At 43.7% G+C, this 20515-nt stretch overlaps 1 protein-coding gene across 1 annotated transcript in view; it reads left to right on the top strand.

Moving 5' to 3' along the window:
- Positions 1-10073: 10073 nt before the first annotated feature.
- The window catches only part of FAM102B (family with sequence similarity 102 member B), a 192954-nt gene continuing 182512 nt past the window's right edge, over positions 10074-20515 (top strand). The window contains exon 1 of the mRNA XM_030205201.1: positions 10074-10387. Within this exon, the coding sequence (XP_030061061.1) occupies positions 10239-10387 (149 nt within the window). The 5' untranslated portion in view covers positions 10074-10238. The remainder of the gene's footprint in view (positions 10388-20515) is intronic.

The raw sequence follows: 20515 nt of genomic DNA, 5'->3' as shown, positions 1-20515 counted from the left end.
TGATTTTTCAGTTTCTATTTCCTTTTCTAATTTTGGTCTTTTATTCTGTAATTGGTGAGGATTGGTTTGTGTTCTGTGAGTGACCAAGGTGGGCAATTCTGCTGGTATGTAATTTGGGTGTGGATCGATAGGCATTTGAGTTGTCCGGCTTTTCCAATAGGAAGCATATTGCGGTGCTGTATATTCATTGCTGCCTTTTTAAAGGTACAGTTACTGATATGTGTGTTTTCAAAATTGGTGCTGTTAAGCTTGCTATGGCTCTGAGAAGCTTCTTTGCAGTATCTAGTGTTACTTCACAAAATAATTTGGCAGACAATCCTTTATTTGTCTGCTACTTCATAAGGAGAAGGGGGTGGAAGGAACACTGTCAGGAACTCCAGGGACTTGGACTGGTTCATGTCAGCTTCAGAAAGGAGAGAAAGCAGTAGAATCAGAGGAAGGGGCGAGAAGAATTATTTTATTCATACAGCTTAATAAGGTATTTTATATTTCTTATAGAGTAAAGTTGAGGGATATCTGCTCTTCAGTAATTATTTTCCAGGATACTGTGAAGTGTGATGAGGTTGATCAGATTCAAGTGTACTATAATGGTCAAGTTTAAATTATGGGATAATGCAACTTCATTTAAAAAAAGTCAGTGCTTCCAAGGTTTCCATAAGTGAGCATGTTGTTTATATTGATGCAGGACAGACTTTTGACTTAGAAATTTGTTATTAAGTGCACTCTAAGGCATTATATAGGCGTATACTCATGCCTATATGTCTAGTGCCCCCCTATGATAGCTCTTGGTCCCACCCCCACCCCACCCCCCAAAAAAATGTCAGGTCTGCCTACGCTTCTGCTAAGCACTATTCTATAATGGTCACATGGAGACGTATTTGCAAAGCACTTAGACTTACAAAGTTCCAAAGTAACCTATGAAACTTTGGAAGGCTAAGTGCTTTGAAAATTAGCCCCTTAGCGTTAAGCAACCTTTATAGAATTGGCACTTAGTGCAGATCTTAATGGCGCCTAACTTTGGGCACCATGTACTGAATCCAGCCCATTATGTTCAGAATATAAAATGTATCGCTGTAGTACGTAACTCCCCCTCCTCACTTCCTCTACCCACACCATACATTCATCCAATATTTAAATTGTTCTTCTTATAGTATTTTAGTGACCTCAGCTGTGCACATTGCCAACTCAATCTTATGGCAATGAAATTTGCACACAGATCTTCATCAGCTCAAATTATTGAATATCTTTTATATATACAATTTTGTGTTAACTTAGGTACTCATCTTATTTAGATATATCAGACCCAGGGGTTGATGTGAATGTCTGACATGCATGTTTCGCCCTTCCCTAGGGCTGTCTCAAGGACTGACCCCTACAAAAGATAGAAATATTTATAAATACAACCCAACCTTAAACGGTAAGTCGATAAAGTTACTATTTACTTATTACTCATACCGGCCCTCCGTTTAAACATTTCCCCTCCTTCTTACCCCGTGCTGTCTTAGCGTCAGCTCTGCTTAAATGATTACAGGGTTGTTCCCCTTGCAAAGATGGCAGCGGCGTATTCAAAACTACCTTTAATAGTTTAATCGATATGACGCCCCCCAACTACGTCTCGGCCCCTGATTGGACTTCGCTGTTACTTCTCACATAAGCGACGCCCATTCCAATTTGGCATTTAAACCGGTAGGCATCACTGACTGCAACAAAAATATATATCGCTGTTCTTTAAAATTTAACACCCTGTTAACTGATTCCCCTTCCTTACCTACATACACATGCTCCAGGAACCTCCATCTAATATCCTCCACCCATGTTCTTTTTCAATCCAATGCTCCACTAACAGAGCCTGAATATTATTCGTGGCAATCTGGGATTTATGTTCTGTCAATCTTATTTTCAAGGGGCGGGAACTCCTTCCCACATAGATTAACCTACATGGGCATTCAATGGCATACACCACATTTCGTATCTCACAGTCTGTTTTATCCCGAGCCTTAAAATGGACATCTCTCTACCACCTACAGAGAGCAGTGTGCCACAGCCTTTCAAGATCAGTAAAAGGTTTTGAATGAATGTTGTTGCTCTAAGTGAGCAAATAAAGAGGAGAAAGTCTGAAGTATCCTAGACTCTTGAGTGCTGTGATAAAAAGCAGCTAGTGGTCACTTACATCATTAATATTGATCCAGAGTGGATCTATGACAATTTCATGTAATGAGAAAGTAGACTGCTGTGAAATAGCACATTTCCTCATAGCTGAAAATATGTTCATTCCAGAAGGATTGACACTATTATGGCTAACTATACTAGAAGGCTATACCCAGTACATTTTTTCAGGAGAAAGAAAACAGATGTTCTTTTTTTCTAAACTGAATACTAAGCAAAGAAATGAACTTTTATGGATACATCTTGTGACCTGGCTAGCAATGGATAAACATAATATAAAGCTAATTTCTTCCTTTATGCCTAAGAGTGGACTAACACGGCTACCACACTCCTCTTCCTTTATGCCTAAAGTATCAGAACAAAATTGCAGCAGGCAAATGCTTTTTTAAGTATGTTTCACCCAAGTAATAGGTGAAAGTGACTATTGTGGAGGCTGGTAAAAGGTTATTCTATAAAAGGCGCGTGCTCTTTATACAATAATGCGTAGCACCAATTCCCCTGCCTAACTTCAGGCATCAGACTTACTGCTGAAATCTAGTATAAATGTTGGAGCCCAAGTTAGGTGCACTGAGGCAGCATTCTATGATCACGCATGCAAACTTTTCAGAATGCCCCTTTTGAGTTACGCGCTAGTACTGTTCGGCGCCATGCCTCATAGAATAGTGCGCAGTCAGATGCTCACTTAGGGGCCCTTTTACAAAGGTGCGGGAGGGCCTACATCCGTATAGCATGCACCAAATCGGCACTAACATTTGGCTAGTGAGTGAGCCAGGTGGTTATTCTAAATGGCCTCCCAAAAGCTATGAAAACAATACACTTCAGGAAATCACTAAAAACCAACCTCTTCAAAACAGCCTACCACAATGACCCCGCATAAACCTCTTCACCCAAGCAACACAACATGACTACAATCGGAATGGACAACATGCAATCTTCATCCCTTGCGACCCTCCACTTATAACTCATATGATCAATATACAACCTTGTATCTGCTATTAACCGACTGGGCAAACACCTGACGGTACTATGTAAGCCACATTGAGCCTGCAAATAGGTGGGAAAATGTGGGGTACAAATGCAATAATTAAATAAATAAATGTAGCATACGTCAAATCCCACATGCACTGCATGCTTACCGTATGGGTAGCACGCGAGATCTTACTGCTAGGTGAGTGGGTGGCAGTAAGGTCTCAGGCTGAAAATGGACGTGCGCTGGTTTCAATTTTAGTGCACATCCATTTTCTGGCACCTTAAAAAGGCCCTTTTTCCTAGATGTTGTAAAAAAATGGCCAGTGTGATAAGGCTACTGCCAGGGTGGCTAGGATGAAGCATTTAGACCCTGAAATACAAGTACCAGAAGCCATTGCAAGGAAGGAGGCAGAGAGTAGTCTGGAGACAAGGGAATGGATTCCCAGCTCCAGCAGGGGGAGCCAGGTGGATAGCCAGGTTGAGCCTATAATTTCATCGCCCACTAGGGGGAGGCAGAGGGAAGAGGCTCAGTTCCCCTGGATACGCAATCAATATACTATGCGGGCCAGCTGGAATAAAGAGGGGCCCATGGAGAGGGAAGAAGATGATTGGATGGATTATTTGGAAGGGGGGGGGGGTAGATCAGAGAGAGGAATCCCAGGTGGGAGGAGAAGCCTCTATGGAGTGGGAGAGTTCCAAGGCGGGGATGGACAGCTCCTGAGGGTTTGGAAGGGGTTGGAGGTGAGAGTAACCTGATTTATTGGAAGCCTAATGTATTTGGAAACCTGCTTTATTTACCTGCTTTAGTGGAAGCCTGATGTATTTGGAAACCTGCTTTATTGGAAGCCTGATGTGTTTGGAAACCTGCTTTATTTACCTGCTTTATTGGAAACCTGACTTATTTGGAAGCCTGCTTTATTTACCTGCTTTACAGGAAACCTATGTGCTGAAGTTTGGGACAGCTGTTGTTGGCTTGATAATAAAAAACGTTTAACCTAGCCACTGTCTGCAATTATGGTGAGATCTGGAAGAATAGCTGGTGGACGGTTCCACCTTGCTGGGAAGCAGTGGAACCTTTTCACACCAGCATGTGCCCAAAAGATGTGCTTGTACTACAGCAGGCCACTTTTTTCAGCCTCTTAGTAAAAGAACCCCATACATTTTAATGAGTGCCAAACAACTTCAATAATTGGTTGTTAGCACCCAGTTATTGATAGTTAAGGACTCATTACTCAATTAATTTGCAAGCACTTCTTGGATGTGCGCACAAATTTGGGTGCCATATATAAAATCTGGGGGATTGTGCGCAAGATAGGGGGACTGTACAGCCTTTTACAGGCAGCAGTGGCTCTGCCCCCACTATCACCACCACACACACTTCTTTTTCCATCAAATGACTTGTCAGGGCAAAAATCTGTCTTGGGAGCCATTGAATTAGCACATCTGAGAAGCCCTTCCTAAACAATTGGGTCCTAGGCATCTGCCTAGTTTGCCTTAATCCTGCCCTGTCCACTGTTGATTTTCATGTGCATAATAATTACTTCCCTTCTGGTAAATATATTAGTGTATAATTGTTTTGCACACTTACTTGTGACCTAAATTTTAATACACTTCACATGTGTGTTAATGACTTGCATATGATATTACTCCTGGTGCAGTAAAGTATGTTACATGGTACCACATCATTTTACATTTTTACATTTCTTTCAGCTCTAGAAGTGAAGACACAGCACAAAGTGAAGCACTGTGCTGAGGTGGAACAAAAATCCTAGGCTGTGCATCTGCTGATAGTTAAGACATGGCTTCCATTCTGCTTGGAGACACACTGCTGCTTCTTTTTAAATTAAAAATTGAGTACATATTACTTTTGATTTTTGCTTTGTAGAAATTCTATGTCAACTGCAAAAGCATGGACACGATATATACTGAGCTGCAGTGCATGAGGCTCCAGCACCCTATGATTCTGTACCAAGAAGGCTGTATGGGGCCTGCACCTTTCACCCTAATTCTACACTGTTAGGACCCTCAGATGCAGATGTAATGTGTAAATACCAGCGGAGGAGCAGGATTGGTATTGAAATTGGTGCAATGTCTATCTGGTTCTAGTTTGGAGGCAGTTCATAAAGGATGAAGATCTAATAAGATGAAACAACAGCTGTAGTACATAATTGGGAATCAACTGTTAACTCAATTAAATTACAGTTAGGCCTTCTTTTTAAAAAATAATCCCAGGGCTAGTGCACAGATATTAGGAGCCCTAGGCAAACCTTCCACCTTCTACTCTCCCCTCCCCTCATCACTACCCAAAAGATAACTTTCAGGTCCCTAGGCATCCTCTCCCCTGAGATTATGATAATTAAACTCAACAATCACAATTAGTCCAACACCTGCTCCCCATCATAACTACTGTGTAAAACAATTGCATAATTGAACACCACACTTTACATGAACCTTTATCCGACCACAACATTACCTTGTATTTGTTTCTCTACTGGACTTGGCGAACGCCTTTATGGTACTATGTAGGCCACTTTGAGCTTGCAAATAGGTGGGAAAATATGGGATACAAATGTAACAAATAAATAAAATATTGTTTTGTTTTATATGAGGGCAATTTCCAAAGCAATTTGCCTGACTACATGGGTCATTTGAAAACTGTCGACCTGCCCTATCGGTAAAGTAAACATGGAAGGTTCTTGGCTTTTGTTTGGCTGTCAGGATGTATTGGTTTGCCACACTCCAGAAGCTGATGCCCTAGGTCAGTGATGGCAAACCTATGGCACGCGTGCCAGAGAGGGCACGCAGAGCCCTCTCTGTTGGCACACGCACCGTCGCCTCAGCCAATTCCAGCCCCCCTCTGAATAAAAGTAATACCTGCTCGGGGTTAAGGCGGCGTCGGCAGTGAAAAGCGCTGGCTCAGCGCGCCTTCAGCCGTCCCTTCTGTCTCTCAAGCTCTGGTCCCGCCCTTGCGGAAACAGGAAATGAGGGCGGGACCAGAGCTTGAGAGACAGAAGGGAAGGCTGAAGACACGCTGAGCCAGCGCTTTTCACTGCCGCTGCCGCCTTAACCCCGAGCAGGTATGACTTTTAAATTTCGGAGGGGGGCCCTGGTGCTCGGAGGGAGGGAGGGAGGGCAGGCGGCCTTGTGCTCGGAGGGAGGGAGGGCGGGCAGGCAGGCAGCCTTGTGCTCGGAGGGAGGGCGGCCGGCCGGCCTGCCTGGTGCTCGGAGGGCGGGAGGGAGGGAGGGATGCCTGGTGCTGGGAGGGTGGGAGGGAGGCAGGCCTGGTACTAGGAGGGATGCAGGCCTGCCTGGTGCTGGGAGGGAGGGAGGGCAGCAGCCCCAATGAGAAAAAAATAACAGGAGGTGCAGACCTCCCGTTAGGTTTTCCACGGTGACTTCCTCGGAAAACGGTAGTGCATCGCATCAGATTAGTATTTTAATACTAATTTGCTCATCTGCATACCATTTTCGTTGGCTGCTACTGTGACAGGAAAATGCCCTTTTGTGCATGTCCACGGTTTACTACTTGCATTCTAAACAGGCTAGAACCAGTTTAAAATCCACGTTGCTGTTATTCAGGTTAAATTGCCCTGTTGGCACTTTGCGATAAATAATTAGATTTTGGGTTGCTGTTTGGGCACTCGGTCTCTGAAAGGTTTGCCATCACTGCCCTAGGTGATCACCAATGTTTCCTCTGAGGAATGGCCTGCTGAGTGCAAATTTTTTTCAGGTGAGCAGCAAGTTTTAAAAAACAACAGTTTTTGAGCACCAGTATTAGCAATGCAATTCTGTATATAGCACAAAAATACATTTTTGTGAGCAACCATGTAAAATTAGTGAGCAACACTCCTATAATGTATGAGCAACGCTCATGTGCTCTGCTTAGAGGGAACATTGGTGATCACTAGTCTGTCTAATGGTTAACCCAACCCTGAGTGTTCCTGACATTAATCATGTTGTTCTTGGTTTTGATAAGAACTATGTTTAATAAATAATTAGTAGCATCTGGTGTCCTTGGCTTTTCAATTTGTTAAAATTGTGTCTTGAGGACTATCTGCTGTCAACCACATGACCTATGGGCCAGTCTTAACAAAGGCAGTGGGTATGGAGCTCCTGCTATCCTTACTCACGTGATCTGAAGCCATGGATGCAGTCATTCAGTAGCATAGAGCCACGTTCCACCTGAAGAAAAAGCCTGGTGCCCCAGTGCCCCCACCCTCTCTCAGAGATAGTAGCCGAAAGGTTAGTGCAGTGGCTTAAGAACCAAGGGGAACTGGGTTCAGTTCCAACTGCAGCTCTATGTGACCCCCTCCCCCATACAAAGTAAGTACTTGTATGTAAACTGCTTTTAATGCAACCACAGAAAGGCAGGTGCTAGGGTCAGGTGCTCTATTGTGCCCCTTCCCCAGAGATAGGGCCTTGTGCCCTGCTGTGCTTCCACCACAAGCAAAGAGAGGGCACTGAGCTCCAGGGTGCCTCTACCCTAGCCAGAGGTAGGCCAGGTGCCCTTGTATATCCTTACTTCCAAGCCAGGGCCAGGTGCTCTTTTGTGCTTCCACCCTATGCAGAGACAGGGCCTGATGTCTTAGTGTGCCCCTACCTTACCCTGACATAGGTCATGTATCCTGGTGTGCCCCCACCTCTGAGATAGGGCCAGGTGCTCTGCTATGTCCCCAGCCCTCCCAGAGAGAGAGCCTGTTGCTTTGGTGTGCCCCTTCTCTAGGGCTAGAGGAAGGGTATTAGATGATCTAGGTGAACTTTTAGCATTGCACCCTCCTCGATTATCTTTCATGCTTCTGGCCCCAATCTTGAGATCTTCATAATTAAACAACAATCATGATTATCTAACATCTCCCAGCCCAGAAAAATCCTGTGAAAATTCATAGATGGACACCACATTTCTAAATATTAAACTTTGTTTTATATGTGCATACACAATGAGAGCAATTTCCAAAAGCCCCATAACCAGGTAAGTAGGCAACTTGAAAATGACTTGCCCTCCATATGGATAAAAGTATGTGCTACTAGTTTTTTCACTACAGCTTTACTTTGCTTGCAGCCACAGACAGCAGAAAGGGTCCTTGGCCTTACCAATTTATTGCTCCAAACAGTATCAACAACCTGGGGGAGGAGGAGCTTGAGTAGAGTTTGGCCTGTTCACCTCTGCCACCCTGCACCCCAGTTGTAATAATGTTCCACCCTATATGTCACTGCCCAGAAGCTGCATCCCTAGGCAACTACTTTATTTGTCTAATGGTTATTCTGGCTCTGCCAACCTCTCCTTCTCTGAAGAGACAAGCCAGATGGATTTGGATTGCCTTTTCCAAATATGAGCCTGAGGCAAGTCATATTCTGGTAGTGTGTTATTTCACTTCCCAAATGGGCTCACAGCTTATTGTACCTGAATCTAACTTGCCTTAAACCACTCCTGAAAAGGTGAGAGCTAATCCAAATCAAAGGGAAAAAAGCTGTAACAGTGGGTGAATGACTAGGCTGAACTCACAAAGAATATCAGTGGGAATGTAGGATTTGAAGCCTGTATGACCAATGCCAGGAAGACTTCTGAGGTCTGGGTCACATAAATGGCACAAAACAGATCAGGATCAAGGCTGGAGTGGGCTTCAACAGCAACTCCAGTAGCTGGGAAGTAGGACTACTGACTGGCAGATTTCTAAGATCTGTGCTGCAAAACTGGCAGGCAGGAAGAGATAGAGATGAAGTATACCAGTATTTAATCATGAAGAAGTGGAACCTGTGCAGAGTGCCAGATTCAACTCTGGCCACCTTGTTGGGCAGACTGCATGGACCTACTATATTACTATAGGTCCTTTTTATCAAGCTGCGGCAAAAGGGGGCCCGTGCTGGTGTCAGCACATGTTTTTGATGCTCACTGAGGCCCCCTTTTACTGCAGCAGGCAAAAAGTAGGTGTTGCTTCTGCAGGAAATGGCCGTGCGGCAAGTAAAGCACTTGCTGCACGGCCATTTTTTTGTGTGGGGGGTAGCCCTTACCGTCACCCATTGAGGTGGCAGTAAGGGCTCCTGCACTAATCTGGCGGTAACTAGGCAGCGTGTGGCACTGCCCAATTACCGCTGGGTACATACCGGCACAAGTATGTGTGGGGAGAGGGGGCACTGCTAATGGTTGCCTTTTCCCTTAATGTTCACTGGGGGCACTTCTGAAGCCATCCATTCCCTCTGTAATTCCTTATGGCAGGGGTAAGCAACCTTTATACACAGAGGGCTAAGTGAATCTCAGTACAAGGCAGGCCACAGCATTGCATAATGTCAAAACATTCTGTGGTAAATAAGTAAAGGTTTAACTAAAAACAATGGAAACCAACTGCAAGAGTGGCTATTCTGAAAATGTTTGTGAAATACAGCATTTAAAATCACCAGATGTTTTCCTTGTATACTTCCCATGGTCTCATGAGCTGCATAAAATTTAGTGGTAGGGCACGTTTGGTCCACCACCTCTACCTTATAGCTTTACTGAAGTTGGCCTTTACTGTGGATGCTGATAAGGCCACCCTTTCCTTCAGTATTCCCTAATAGTGTAATTGAGGCCGCCTTATTTCCGTACTGCCAGGGGCGCTACCGTGGCCTTTTTATTCAGTACAGATGCTGTAGCCGAGGCCGTCCTTTCTCTCTGTGTTCGCTGGGGGGCGCTGCGAAGAGTCGCCCTTCACTATTTTCTGATGGTGTAACTGAGGCCGCCCTTTCCCTCGGTATCCACTGGGGGCGCTGCAAAGGCCGCTCGCCTCTCGCTATTCTCAGATGCTGCCTCTAACTGAGGCAGCCCTTTCCCTCTGTGTCCGTCGGGGGCGCTACCGAGGCAGCTCTCTGCCTCGTAGGCAAGTGGGGCGGTCTTTCCAGGCTCGGAGCGGCGGCTGTGCTGCTCATGCGCCGTGGTGGTGGAAGGGCCGGGCCTGTGTGCGGGCTACGCTGGCAGGGGGCTGGATTTCTTTCAGTGCGGAGAAGCGGCAGCGACGGGAGGCTGAGCGCTGGGAAGCGGCGTGGAAGGGCGGACGATGCCGATACTGCCCAGGTGTTGTAGCAGGGGCTGCCGGCGCTGACCGTACCCTCTCCCCCGGAGCCCCCGGTTCATGGCTTTCATGATGATGAAGAAAAAGAAGTTCAAGTTCCGCGTGGACTTCGAGCTGGACGAGCTCTCCTCCGTGCCCTTCGTGAACGGCATCCTTTTCTGCAAGATCCGCCTGCTGGACGGCGGCAGCTTCAACGTGGAGTCTTCCAGGTAAGAGCGGCTGCGAGATCCCCCTCCCCGCCACGGCACGGGGGGCGAGTGGCGGCGGTCGGCTCGTGCAGTTGGGAACCGGGGGGGGGGGAGGGGGTGGGGGCTATGCTCAGCCTCACGCGCTGCTGCTGCTCCTCTTTCCAGCGGGGAGGCACCTGGCCACCGCTCTCCCCCCACCCCCCTTATAGAAATCTCGTTTATTTCGAATTTTACAATAAGAAACTGCATCACCTGCAGGGACCTTTTGTCCTGTGTTTATTACGAGCTGGGCAGCAGTCGGAGCTACGTGAGGAGCCTGGTTATAATCAAAGAAAGGGTGCTGCTGTGCCAGATGGGATCTGGCGCAGCTTGACCCTGTTTGCGGCGAAAGGCAACCGTCGTCGCCCCCTCCCCCTCTCAAAATAATCCTGAAAGTTGTGCCGAAAATCACACGTTCCCTAACAGTGCCAAGGTTGGGGTAGTATCCTTTAACCCAGAAGAGCACTTCTGGCTCACGCAGGCATCTTACTGTACTTTTGACGAACATCTGTTATCATTTCGTGGCGATAGGAGTGCCTTGTACAGTTCAAAAGGCTCAAAAGTAGCATATCAGTGACGAACGAGCAGGAAAAATTATTTGTATCGGTAGGTTCAGGAAAACCAGGAGATGGAAAATGTCATCGGAAGAGGCGGCCATGAATTCTGAAATGTATTTAGTACACAGCAGGTTTAAGGGGCATTTTTATTTACTGCTTGTAGATGCTTTCTCCCTTTAGTTTTTTTTCATGATGAGTTATAGGCAAAATCTGTTTTATGATTATATTGGCAGGAATTCATCCTGTATTCTTTCCAGTTCCACTGGTTGTAATTAACAGAAGGTCCTGTTGTGTTGAGAGGCCGTATCAAGTACAGAGGGAAAAAAAATAATTTAATTGGAGTTCAGAACTTAAGTGTCTTGGCTCCCGTCCCATAGAGAGGACACACAGACTGGAGAGATAAAGCAGCTAGTGCTTTGAGGGGGAGGGATAGAATTCATCTGCATTATTCCCTCTTGTCTCGTTTAGGAAATGGAGATGCACATTCCAGGGAAATTTTCAAAGGAGGACTTTTAAAAATGTAATTGCCGGTAGACGCAGGTTGAAAAGGGCGCATAAATAGAAAAACGCCTTTCTGTAAACAGAAAAGAGTTAAGAAAGTCCAGATTTGATTAGTCAACTTTTCCAAATCTGAGTTCAAGTACTGCAGTTATTTCCCAGCCCAAGGGCTGACAATCTAAGGTAATGGAGGATGAAGTGACTTGCCCAAAGTCACAGGAAATATGATTGCCAGAATTAGGACTTGAACCCTAACTTCCTTGAATTGCAGCCCATTAATGTCCATTAATGTTTCCTCAGCAGAATTAGGCCACCTGTTGTTTTTAATCATTCTGACAAGTGTTAGAATTGTCAGTTTTTGAAATATTAGTTGTATCACTATTCTGTTACAAAAAAATCTGAAAGTAATAGCTTGAAAGTAAAAGGGCCATACAATGCCAGTAGTTGTGAAATAGCTTTGCTTCTCTCTTTGTCATGCTTAATTTCTGTATTTTAGTGAGGCAGGTCTTGCTGTGGTAAGGTTATGAAGAATTTTCTCATGGTCTAGGCTCCCTTTCAGTGGGTCTGTGTCTGATCTACACATTTTGGTGGCAAAGGTTCTCTGAAGGGGACTGACCATTTTGCAAATAATTATTACTGCTAGTGGCAACCAAAGGATCTGTGTAGCCTTCTGCCCCCATGAACAGAGAATGGCAGCTCTGGCTACTACTACTTAACATTTCTAAAGCGCTACTAGGGTTGTGCAGCGCTCTGTGTTTGAAAGCTACCTGTTGCTGAAACATTGTGATTTCTAGTTAGTTGTTCAGACCTTTTGATGACCAAAGATGGCCTGTTTAGGGACTTTGTTCTTGCTCATGGTTTTAAGAAACCTTTGTTCGTTTGTTTTTTTCCTTCTCTTGTGACTGCATTTCATATGTGATAATATTCAGACTTATGTAACTTTTTCTAGTAGCATATCATGAGCATAGAGAACCAGCCTGTTGTAATTTAAAAACCTTGTACATGTTGGAATTGGCTGCTGGTTCTTGCTTCTAAATACGTATTTCACCTTCTCCCTGCCTTATATGAATAGTAATGAGCTATAGCCTCTGTGCATACTTGTTGCTGCCCCACTGACTCTGTCACAACCTGGGCATGCTGGCTGAAAGGCTGTTGATGGATTAAAAAAACAAAACAACAGTTAAACCCGTGAGAGTACTAGACTGAGCAAGTTCACATATACATTTTAAATATGCCCTGTTTCCAGCCTCCAAAACAAAAATACCCAAAGAAAATGTTTTTTAGTGAGAAATGTGAGCCGAAGGGTTGAACATAGACTGAAGAGAGGCAGTTTTCGTTTTAATTGCTGGGTAGAGTGCTGTCTGAAGACAAAATAATAGTGGTTCTTTCTCACTATTCACTTCTACAGGAGCTATCCATGGAAATAGCTTCAGAGGTTCACTCCCCTCCACTGTTGGCATTTGTGGACAGCACATTTCTTTATATACACTGTTGCCTTGAAGGCAGTTGTAATTTTTGTATTATAAAATGGGCTTCTTTGCATCCGTTTTCTCTGTGCTTTTGTCCTGGCTTTCATGTTTCTGCACAGCTGAGGAAAGTGCATGTCTTTGCCTGTGACTTCACAAAAAGCTGGGTTTGGTGGGTTGGGTTAAAATCTCCCACTGGCAACACCTGAAAATGTATTTTAGAATTTGGTATTGGGGTATAGGCCTTTAAACATTTTTTTTAAACAAAATATGCATGAGTACGACAAGAAAATTAATTCTTCAGAAAATCGGAGGTAGCCTATTTTTAATATTGTTAGGCAAGGTTTAGTGAGTATTGCTGTAAATATATAACTAATTAAAAAAAAACAAACAATTAGTAGCTTGCTTGACCAGCACCTGTGTATGTAACCCAAAAAAGATGAAATCTGAGGCTGTTCTCCCCAGTTCATAGAATTGTTTTTCTTTGATGGTCTTTGAAAACTTTCGTGCCCCTTAAGTATGGGTTAGTACTGCAATATTTCCCCCCCCCCCCCTCCTGTGGTCTAGGGTCGTCTTGTGTGGATCTGTTGCTGAGGTGCTGGGATTTTTACAAGCACCATTTACATGGTGGTCATTTTGCTCCACGTCTTAGGAAAATGGGTTTGAATCCATTTGTTTAAACCACCTAACTATATTCTAAGGGTGGGCACCAAAAACGTTGGCAAACCAAGTTTATTTTGTTTCTTTAAGACTTTCTATTCTGTCCAACAGAGCAAGCCATCTGGGCAGCGTACAATCTAAAAAGAGAAGAAAAACCAACATACTAACCTGAAACATAAGGGGTTGGGGTAGAACTACAATAGAAATAGAAAAGAAAGGGGGAGGGGAAAACTGTTAACCAGGTAAAGTAACCTTATCTGGGATGAAATTAAGCATAAGCATCTTAAAATAGGAAAGTCTTAAGTTCTGGTTTAAAGCGAGGTAGTGTGGTGATTTGTCCGAAATGGGATGGCAGAGAGTTCCACAGCTTAGGTCCTTGAAACGCAAACATGGTGTGTCTACTATGTTCGTGGAAAAGTTCTGTATGGCATGGAGAGAAGGTTGAGTTGCAGTGATCTTGGTGCTTTGTGTATGTAAGCTATCTCCAGGAGATAACGAGGTTCAGAAACAGCAAAAGTTTTATAAATTAACAGGATGATTTTATAAGTGATACGATGAGAAATGGGAAATCAATGCTAAGATTTAAGATAGGAAGTGACGTGGTAAAGGACTCTGATAGCGGTGTTTTACACTAATTGTAAGCGGTGTCGATCCTTAACCCAAAGGCCTAAGTAGAGGGAGTTGCAGTAATCCAGTGGTGAAATAACCAATGAATGAGTTAACACATTAAGAGCAGGGGGATTTAATAGAGGCTGAATGGATGTGATAAATCAAAGCTTGTAGAAGGGACGTTGGACTACCTTTGAGATCTGGTCACGAAAACAAAGTGAAAAATCAAATACAAATCCTAAAATGCATGTGGAGTGTGCTAAGGAAACTGAGAAACCATCTAATCGGAGAGGCTAAAGAATCAGAGAGGCTATAGATAAGTGATTAGTGGGGGAGAATAAGAGAACTTTAGATTTCTCTGGATTAAGAACCATTTTGTTGTCAGAGAGCCAGGCTGTAATAGATTTGTCGGGTATTGAGTGAAGAGAGATCAGAAGGATCCATGGGGTTAATGGAGTAAAGAATTTGGATGTCATCGGTGTAAACAGACACAGTTAAGTGTATAGATTGTGCCAGCGTGCGGAGAGGTGCAAGGAAAATATTGAAGAGTAAGGGGGAAAGTATGCACACATATCCCTGGATTCTATATATGGTGTACAAATTTGGGCATGCTGCCGAGATGTGAATGCAAACTAATTAATGAGCTCTTAACCCTCAATGATTGGGTGCATACAGCCAATTACTGATAATTGGCAGTCACTGAAATGTGTGCGCACATCTGGCTGTACGCTGTTCTGTAAGGCAGAATGCCTAACTCCTCAGCACATATCCCAGAAGGGGGCGTGACCATGGGAGGGCCATGGGAATGGGGCATTCTGAAAGGTTACACATTTAGTTACAGAATACTGGGTAAGCACATCTAACTTGGGCGCCAGCATTTACACCGGGTTTCGGCAGGCGTAAATCTGGTGCCCGAAGTTAGGCGCAGGAATCGTCGACTGCATGCTATTCTGTAAAGGGCATATGCTCTTTATAGAACACCACTTTGCAACGATTTTTTTCAGCTCCCATTTTGAGTTCTATTTATAGAATTCCCCCCATAATGCACTCTTTTCTTAAAGAAGAAACACTGTTTGCACATAGTGTGCCCTCTTCCTGAGAGGGTCCGCATGTGCAATATTCACATACACGTACTAGCCCTTGGGAAAGTGTGTGCACTGTGTGCGAATAGTGTGCCTGCTATGTGCACATAAGGCCAGATTCTGTATATGGTGCCTAGAGAATCTGTGCAGAAGGCATTTTCACATAAGCGTATTCTATGAAGGGCGCCTGTGTATAGGCATGGCATATAGAATATGCTTAATTGATATCCTAGCGCCTAAAACTACTTACCTTTATACCCCAATGAAAACATGGCATATATTTCAGCACGTAGATTTAGGTGTATTGGGCCATATTCTATAGCTAGTCGTGTAAATTTTGGAATGTCCGCAAAATGCCCATTTCCCCACCTAAAACCACACCTCTTTTTGCCTACCACATTAGAATTTAGGCGCAGTGTGTTACAGAATACACTTAGCAAGTTATGTGTGTAAATTCTGATTATTGCCAATTAATGCTGATTCTTAAGTGCTGTTAACAATGCCGATTGGCTTGTTAAGCCATTAAGTTGTGTGCGTTGTTACAGAATATGCCTGGATAGCGTGTAACGCTAGGAGTGCTATATAGAATACGGGAGATGGTGCACATTTATCTACAAAGAATATTCCTTTTAAACCACTGTCCATCCTATGCCCTGTTTCAAAACATTCTTGGAGTTTCTTCTTGGGCAGGGGAGCTGAAGAACCAGGACTGACTCAGCTGGCCTTTGTGAGCCAAGGTCAGGTGCTCAATATTGTTGAAAAAGGAGATTTTAGAAATTGGAGAGTATATTCTTCATCATTTCCTTCCTACAAACACATACTGAGAGAACCTCAGGATCCTAATAGCCTTCTGTCAGTGTTGCATATGTCATGGTTACTTTCCAGCAAATAACAAAAGCTTAGCTACTTGATCACTGTCAGTTTTGCTAAGCCCATAGGTGGGTTCTAGAGGTTAAATTCCACCTTATTTCAGGGGAAAGGGCCTCTCTAGTTAGTGAGATCAGTGGAGGAACAGTTTGCTAGGGTTCATGTTACAGCTGTTTCCTGCTGTCCTGTTTTTTTTTAAGCCTCTGTATGGTATTTGTACTTACAATTTTTATCCAGCTTAGACTCCTGCAACCTGCTCCTTGTGGGATCCCACTGAACCATCTCTCCACTAGTCTTTACAAAGCTCTGTTGTGCATTTTCACCTCATTGTCCACTACTCTTTCAAACCCTGATCACAGGTCACTAAAGTTCATCAGGCCAGATTCCATCTACTCCTACTCTCCTGCAAGTATCTGCACTCAGCAACTCCTCAGTACCTCATCTTTTTTTAATTTTTTTTTTTAGAGCTTTACTTATGCATTCAAAGGGATACAGAGTACATAGATAAAGAGCAAAAGAAACAAAAAAAACATTTCTGCATCCTAAAGGACTCTCGGAACACTCAAAGATGATGTATAACCATACGCATGTAAGCTGAAGATATTATATACATACATACACACACACAAACAAACAAACATGGATATCTCCATACCTTTGCAGATTAAAGCACCACCAGGAGTACCCTCTACCTCAATCTTTACAGGCACATCCCAATAGGGCCTTGCTTCATTAGCCCTCTGAAGGAGCAGTGCCCATGAGATTGCCCCCACACCCCCTCCATGTTACCTCTGTTCATAGCTGCCCTGAGCTACTTCCTTCTCCTGTTATAATCAGTCCCAGTCTTGGAGCTTTTGACTTTGCTGCAGTACATGCCTGGCACAAGCTTCTACTTTGCTTGTGTTCAAATCCTGTTTACAAACCCCACCTTTTTTAGAGGTTGCTTTCAGATTATCTCTCCCTGGTGATAGCCTTGTGGATTTTAATTATGTTTACTGTGATAAATAAGATACTTCAGGAATTTTTGTCTTGCCTACGTTGGTTGGCTAGGAGTGGAGACTCTCTTCTGTGTGTCAGTCCAGTTCCACATGCATCTAGTAGGTGTATGCATCTCATCAGTTTTCATTTCATATTATTTTCCATGTTTATGGGAATTTTTGTTTTGTGCGTTTGTGTTTTTTTTTTTTTTGTTTTGTGTGTTTGTGTTTTTTAACATTTTTAATATGTTTGTTTTGGAAAGTGTGCACTATTCACGACACACGAAAACCCCCAGAATTGCATCTTTATCCTGTAATTTCAGGCACAAAATGACATGGAAAATGGTGATGTAATCTCAATGAATGCGCATTCTTAGCATCTAGTAGTGCTGCGTTCTCCAGCAGAAGTAGCAATGTGAAACTTCATTCCACAAGGATTTATTTGTCTGCACACAAATTAGAATGAGGTCCTTTAAAATAGTTCCATGCAAGGCTGAAGAAGCACCCTAGCATGATGTAATGTCAGTGAGCTTATGCCCCGAGAGCAGCCTGACCTGTAGTAGTGTCACAAATGACCTCACATTCGGGATCCAATGAGCTTCACAGATTCGTGACCTACATGAGCAATAATGTTTTTTCTTACATTATATTCCATACCAGCCATTCCCAACCCAGTCCTTGGGGCATACCTAGTCCCATCGGATTTTGAAGAGATCCACAGTGAATATTCATGAGATTTGGATGCACTGCCTCAATTGCATGTAAATCTATCTCATGCATACTCATTGTGGCTATCTCAAAAACCCAATGGGACTAGGTGTGTCCCCAGGACTGGATTGGGAAAAGCTGTTCCATGCTATCTACAAGAGCTCAGGATGATATACAGTAAATAGATCATACATACAGAGCTCATAAGTACAAGTGTTATATTAATATACAGTTTGCCCAGTGTATCTGGTTCTCTATCACTTTGGGTACATGAGTATATAAAGTCTTATACTTTAAACCCAACATGAGCTTTCAGCCTTTCAGATGTGTCCCGGTGCAGCCCTCTTAAGATGTCCCAAATAAGTCTAAACTCCACTGTAGTTTTGTCTTCCTCCACCTTTGCTGCGAGGTCATTCCAGGCATTCACCACTCATTTATCAAAAAGCTACTTCCTCATGTTTCCTCTGAGCCTAACATGCAGTAGATAAACATGATAGGCTATCTGGTTTGCCAGCTATTATGATCATATTCTGCTGAAGAATATCCAAACTGCCATTCACAGAAGTTAGAGAATCTACAGAACTTCACTTCTCATCTCAATCAGTTTTTTAATGTTCTCTTAGGTTTCTGCAGCTGGCGTCATGATTGTTGCGTTTGTCCGGGTTGTGCCGTGTCTTCAGACCTCACAGCATACCCTGAAGAAAGCCACAGCACGATGGTTGAAATATTTGTTCCACTTAGATGGCAACAAACCCGGACAACCACAGCAATCAGTTAAAAAAAAATCATCTTCCTCTTTGGTTCTTAGAAGTCCCATGTTTAATTCAACAACCAAGAAGTGTCTGATATATTATCAGACTGTGTACTAATCCCAGCAGCTATCAGACGCCTGAGGGGGTTGGTCCTTATATGCCCTGTGTGGAAGTATGGTTTATGTTTAAATCATTTTTATTGATGAACTTCTTCAAGAAATACCAGCTGTGATATTAACAACACAACATAATACCATCAAACATTTTATAATATCTTTTACCCCCTCCCCCCCCCTTCCCCCCCCCGGGGTGGATCTTTCTCCCTTGGGACTCATCCTCTCTCAAACCAGTCTTATTTTATACACATGTCTCTACACTTATATATTCAACAGATGGCTTCGTGCTCTAGGTGTTAGCGTCATCCAAAAAGGACCCCAGCATTGTTGAAAGTCCCTCCCTTCTTTCGATTCCAAATCAAACAGTCCAGCACGTTCTAGTCGCATCAACAGTAGCATACGGGTCCGCCATTGTTGCAGCTCAGGTGCCTGATGCGAAATCCATTCTGTTAATATAACTTGTTTGGAAATGATGGTTGCCCTGGCCACAAACTTCGTAAATCCTTTAGGACTGGGCCTCAACAATCTGGGGCTTCCAAACAATAACCCAGCGTCAAAGAACCATTTTGTATTCCAAATCTTGGACACAGCAGACAACATAGATTTCCAAAAGTTCCCCACAGCCGTGCATGTCCAAAACATGTGGCCTAATGTTGCTCCAGTTTCTCCACATTTGGGGCATTCGCCCCAAGAGGACATTCCCATGTGAAAAGCTCTTCTAGGGGCCACGTAAATTCGCATTGCAAACTTGTACTGCACTTCCCAATGTCTCGCTGCCGCACTGACACGTCTAATAGTTAAGATATGAGATTTGAATTGTGCGGTTGAAATATTAATGTGGAGCTCACTGTTCCATTGTGCTGTTAGTCTGTTAAAGTCAGGCTCCTCTCTCGTGTCTCTTATATGTCTATGGTGGTACGTAAGTGGAACCTCTTGCTGGGCTGTTAAAGAAAATGCTGATGACAATTCCTCTTGCACATCCTCTGCCAACGGTTCCCATCCCAAGGATGTGATGTAGTGCTTGAGTTGCATATAATGAAAGTTATCTGTATCGGGAAGGTCAAACTCAGTTTGTAATTCCACAAATGATTTGATCTTGCCTTCTCGGTCCAGTACATGTTGCAGATATATTATTCCTTTACGCTTCCACTTCTGAAATGCTGGGTACAATATCCCAGGTGCAAACTGTGCATTCCCGCAGATGGTCTGCAAAGGTGTTATTTTTGTTGAAAATTTGTGGAGACGACATATCCAGGACCACGTCGCTCTTGCCACTGGCATTATCATTGAATATTTCAAAATGTCTGGAATCTGTCCCCCCCCTGCATGTAGATAATTTGTAAAGTGCAATTCTGGCATCAGCTGGAGTTCTAGTTTGGTATTAGAAAAATCCTCGGTCCCCCGAAACCAGTCATTGATGTGGCGCATTCCACATGCCACTGTCAAGTATCTCACACTTAAGAGGCCCAACCCACCATATTCCACTGGGGTTGTCAGTGTTGTCATTGAGAGCCTCGCCTTCTTGCCTTGCCATAGGAATAACTGCAAAAGTCTATTTAACTTCCTCTCATCCTTCCTTGTCAGATATAAAGGTGCTGTTTGGAATACGTACAACCACTTTGGTACAATGCACATGTTGTATAAGGCTATTCGTCCTAATAGCGCCACAGGTAATGCCTTCCACATATTTAATCTCTCAGCAGTTTCCTTCAACAATCGTTTGATATTTTCTTTATACATGGTGGTTAGGTCTGCTGGGAGCCAAATACCCAAGTATTTAATTGGTCCCGTAGTCCAAGTCAGCTTCTGGGGGCCCCT

The sequence above is a fragment of the Microcaecilia unicolor genome, chromosome 6, assembly GCF_901765095.1.
Source record: "Microcaecilia unicolor chromosome 6, aMicUni1.1, whole genome shotgun sequence".
NCBI classification, from domain to species: domain Eukaryota; kingdom Metazoa; phylum Chordata; class Amphibia; order Gymnophiona; family Siphonopidae; genus Microcaecilia; species Microcaecilia unicolor.
The sequence above is the reverse complement of the archived record's forward strand: the minus strand, read 5'-3'. Positions and strand labels throughout refer to the sequence as shown.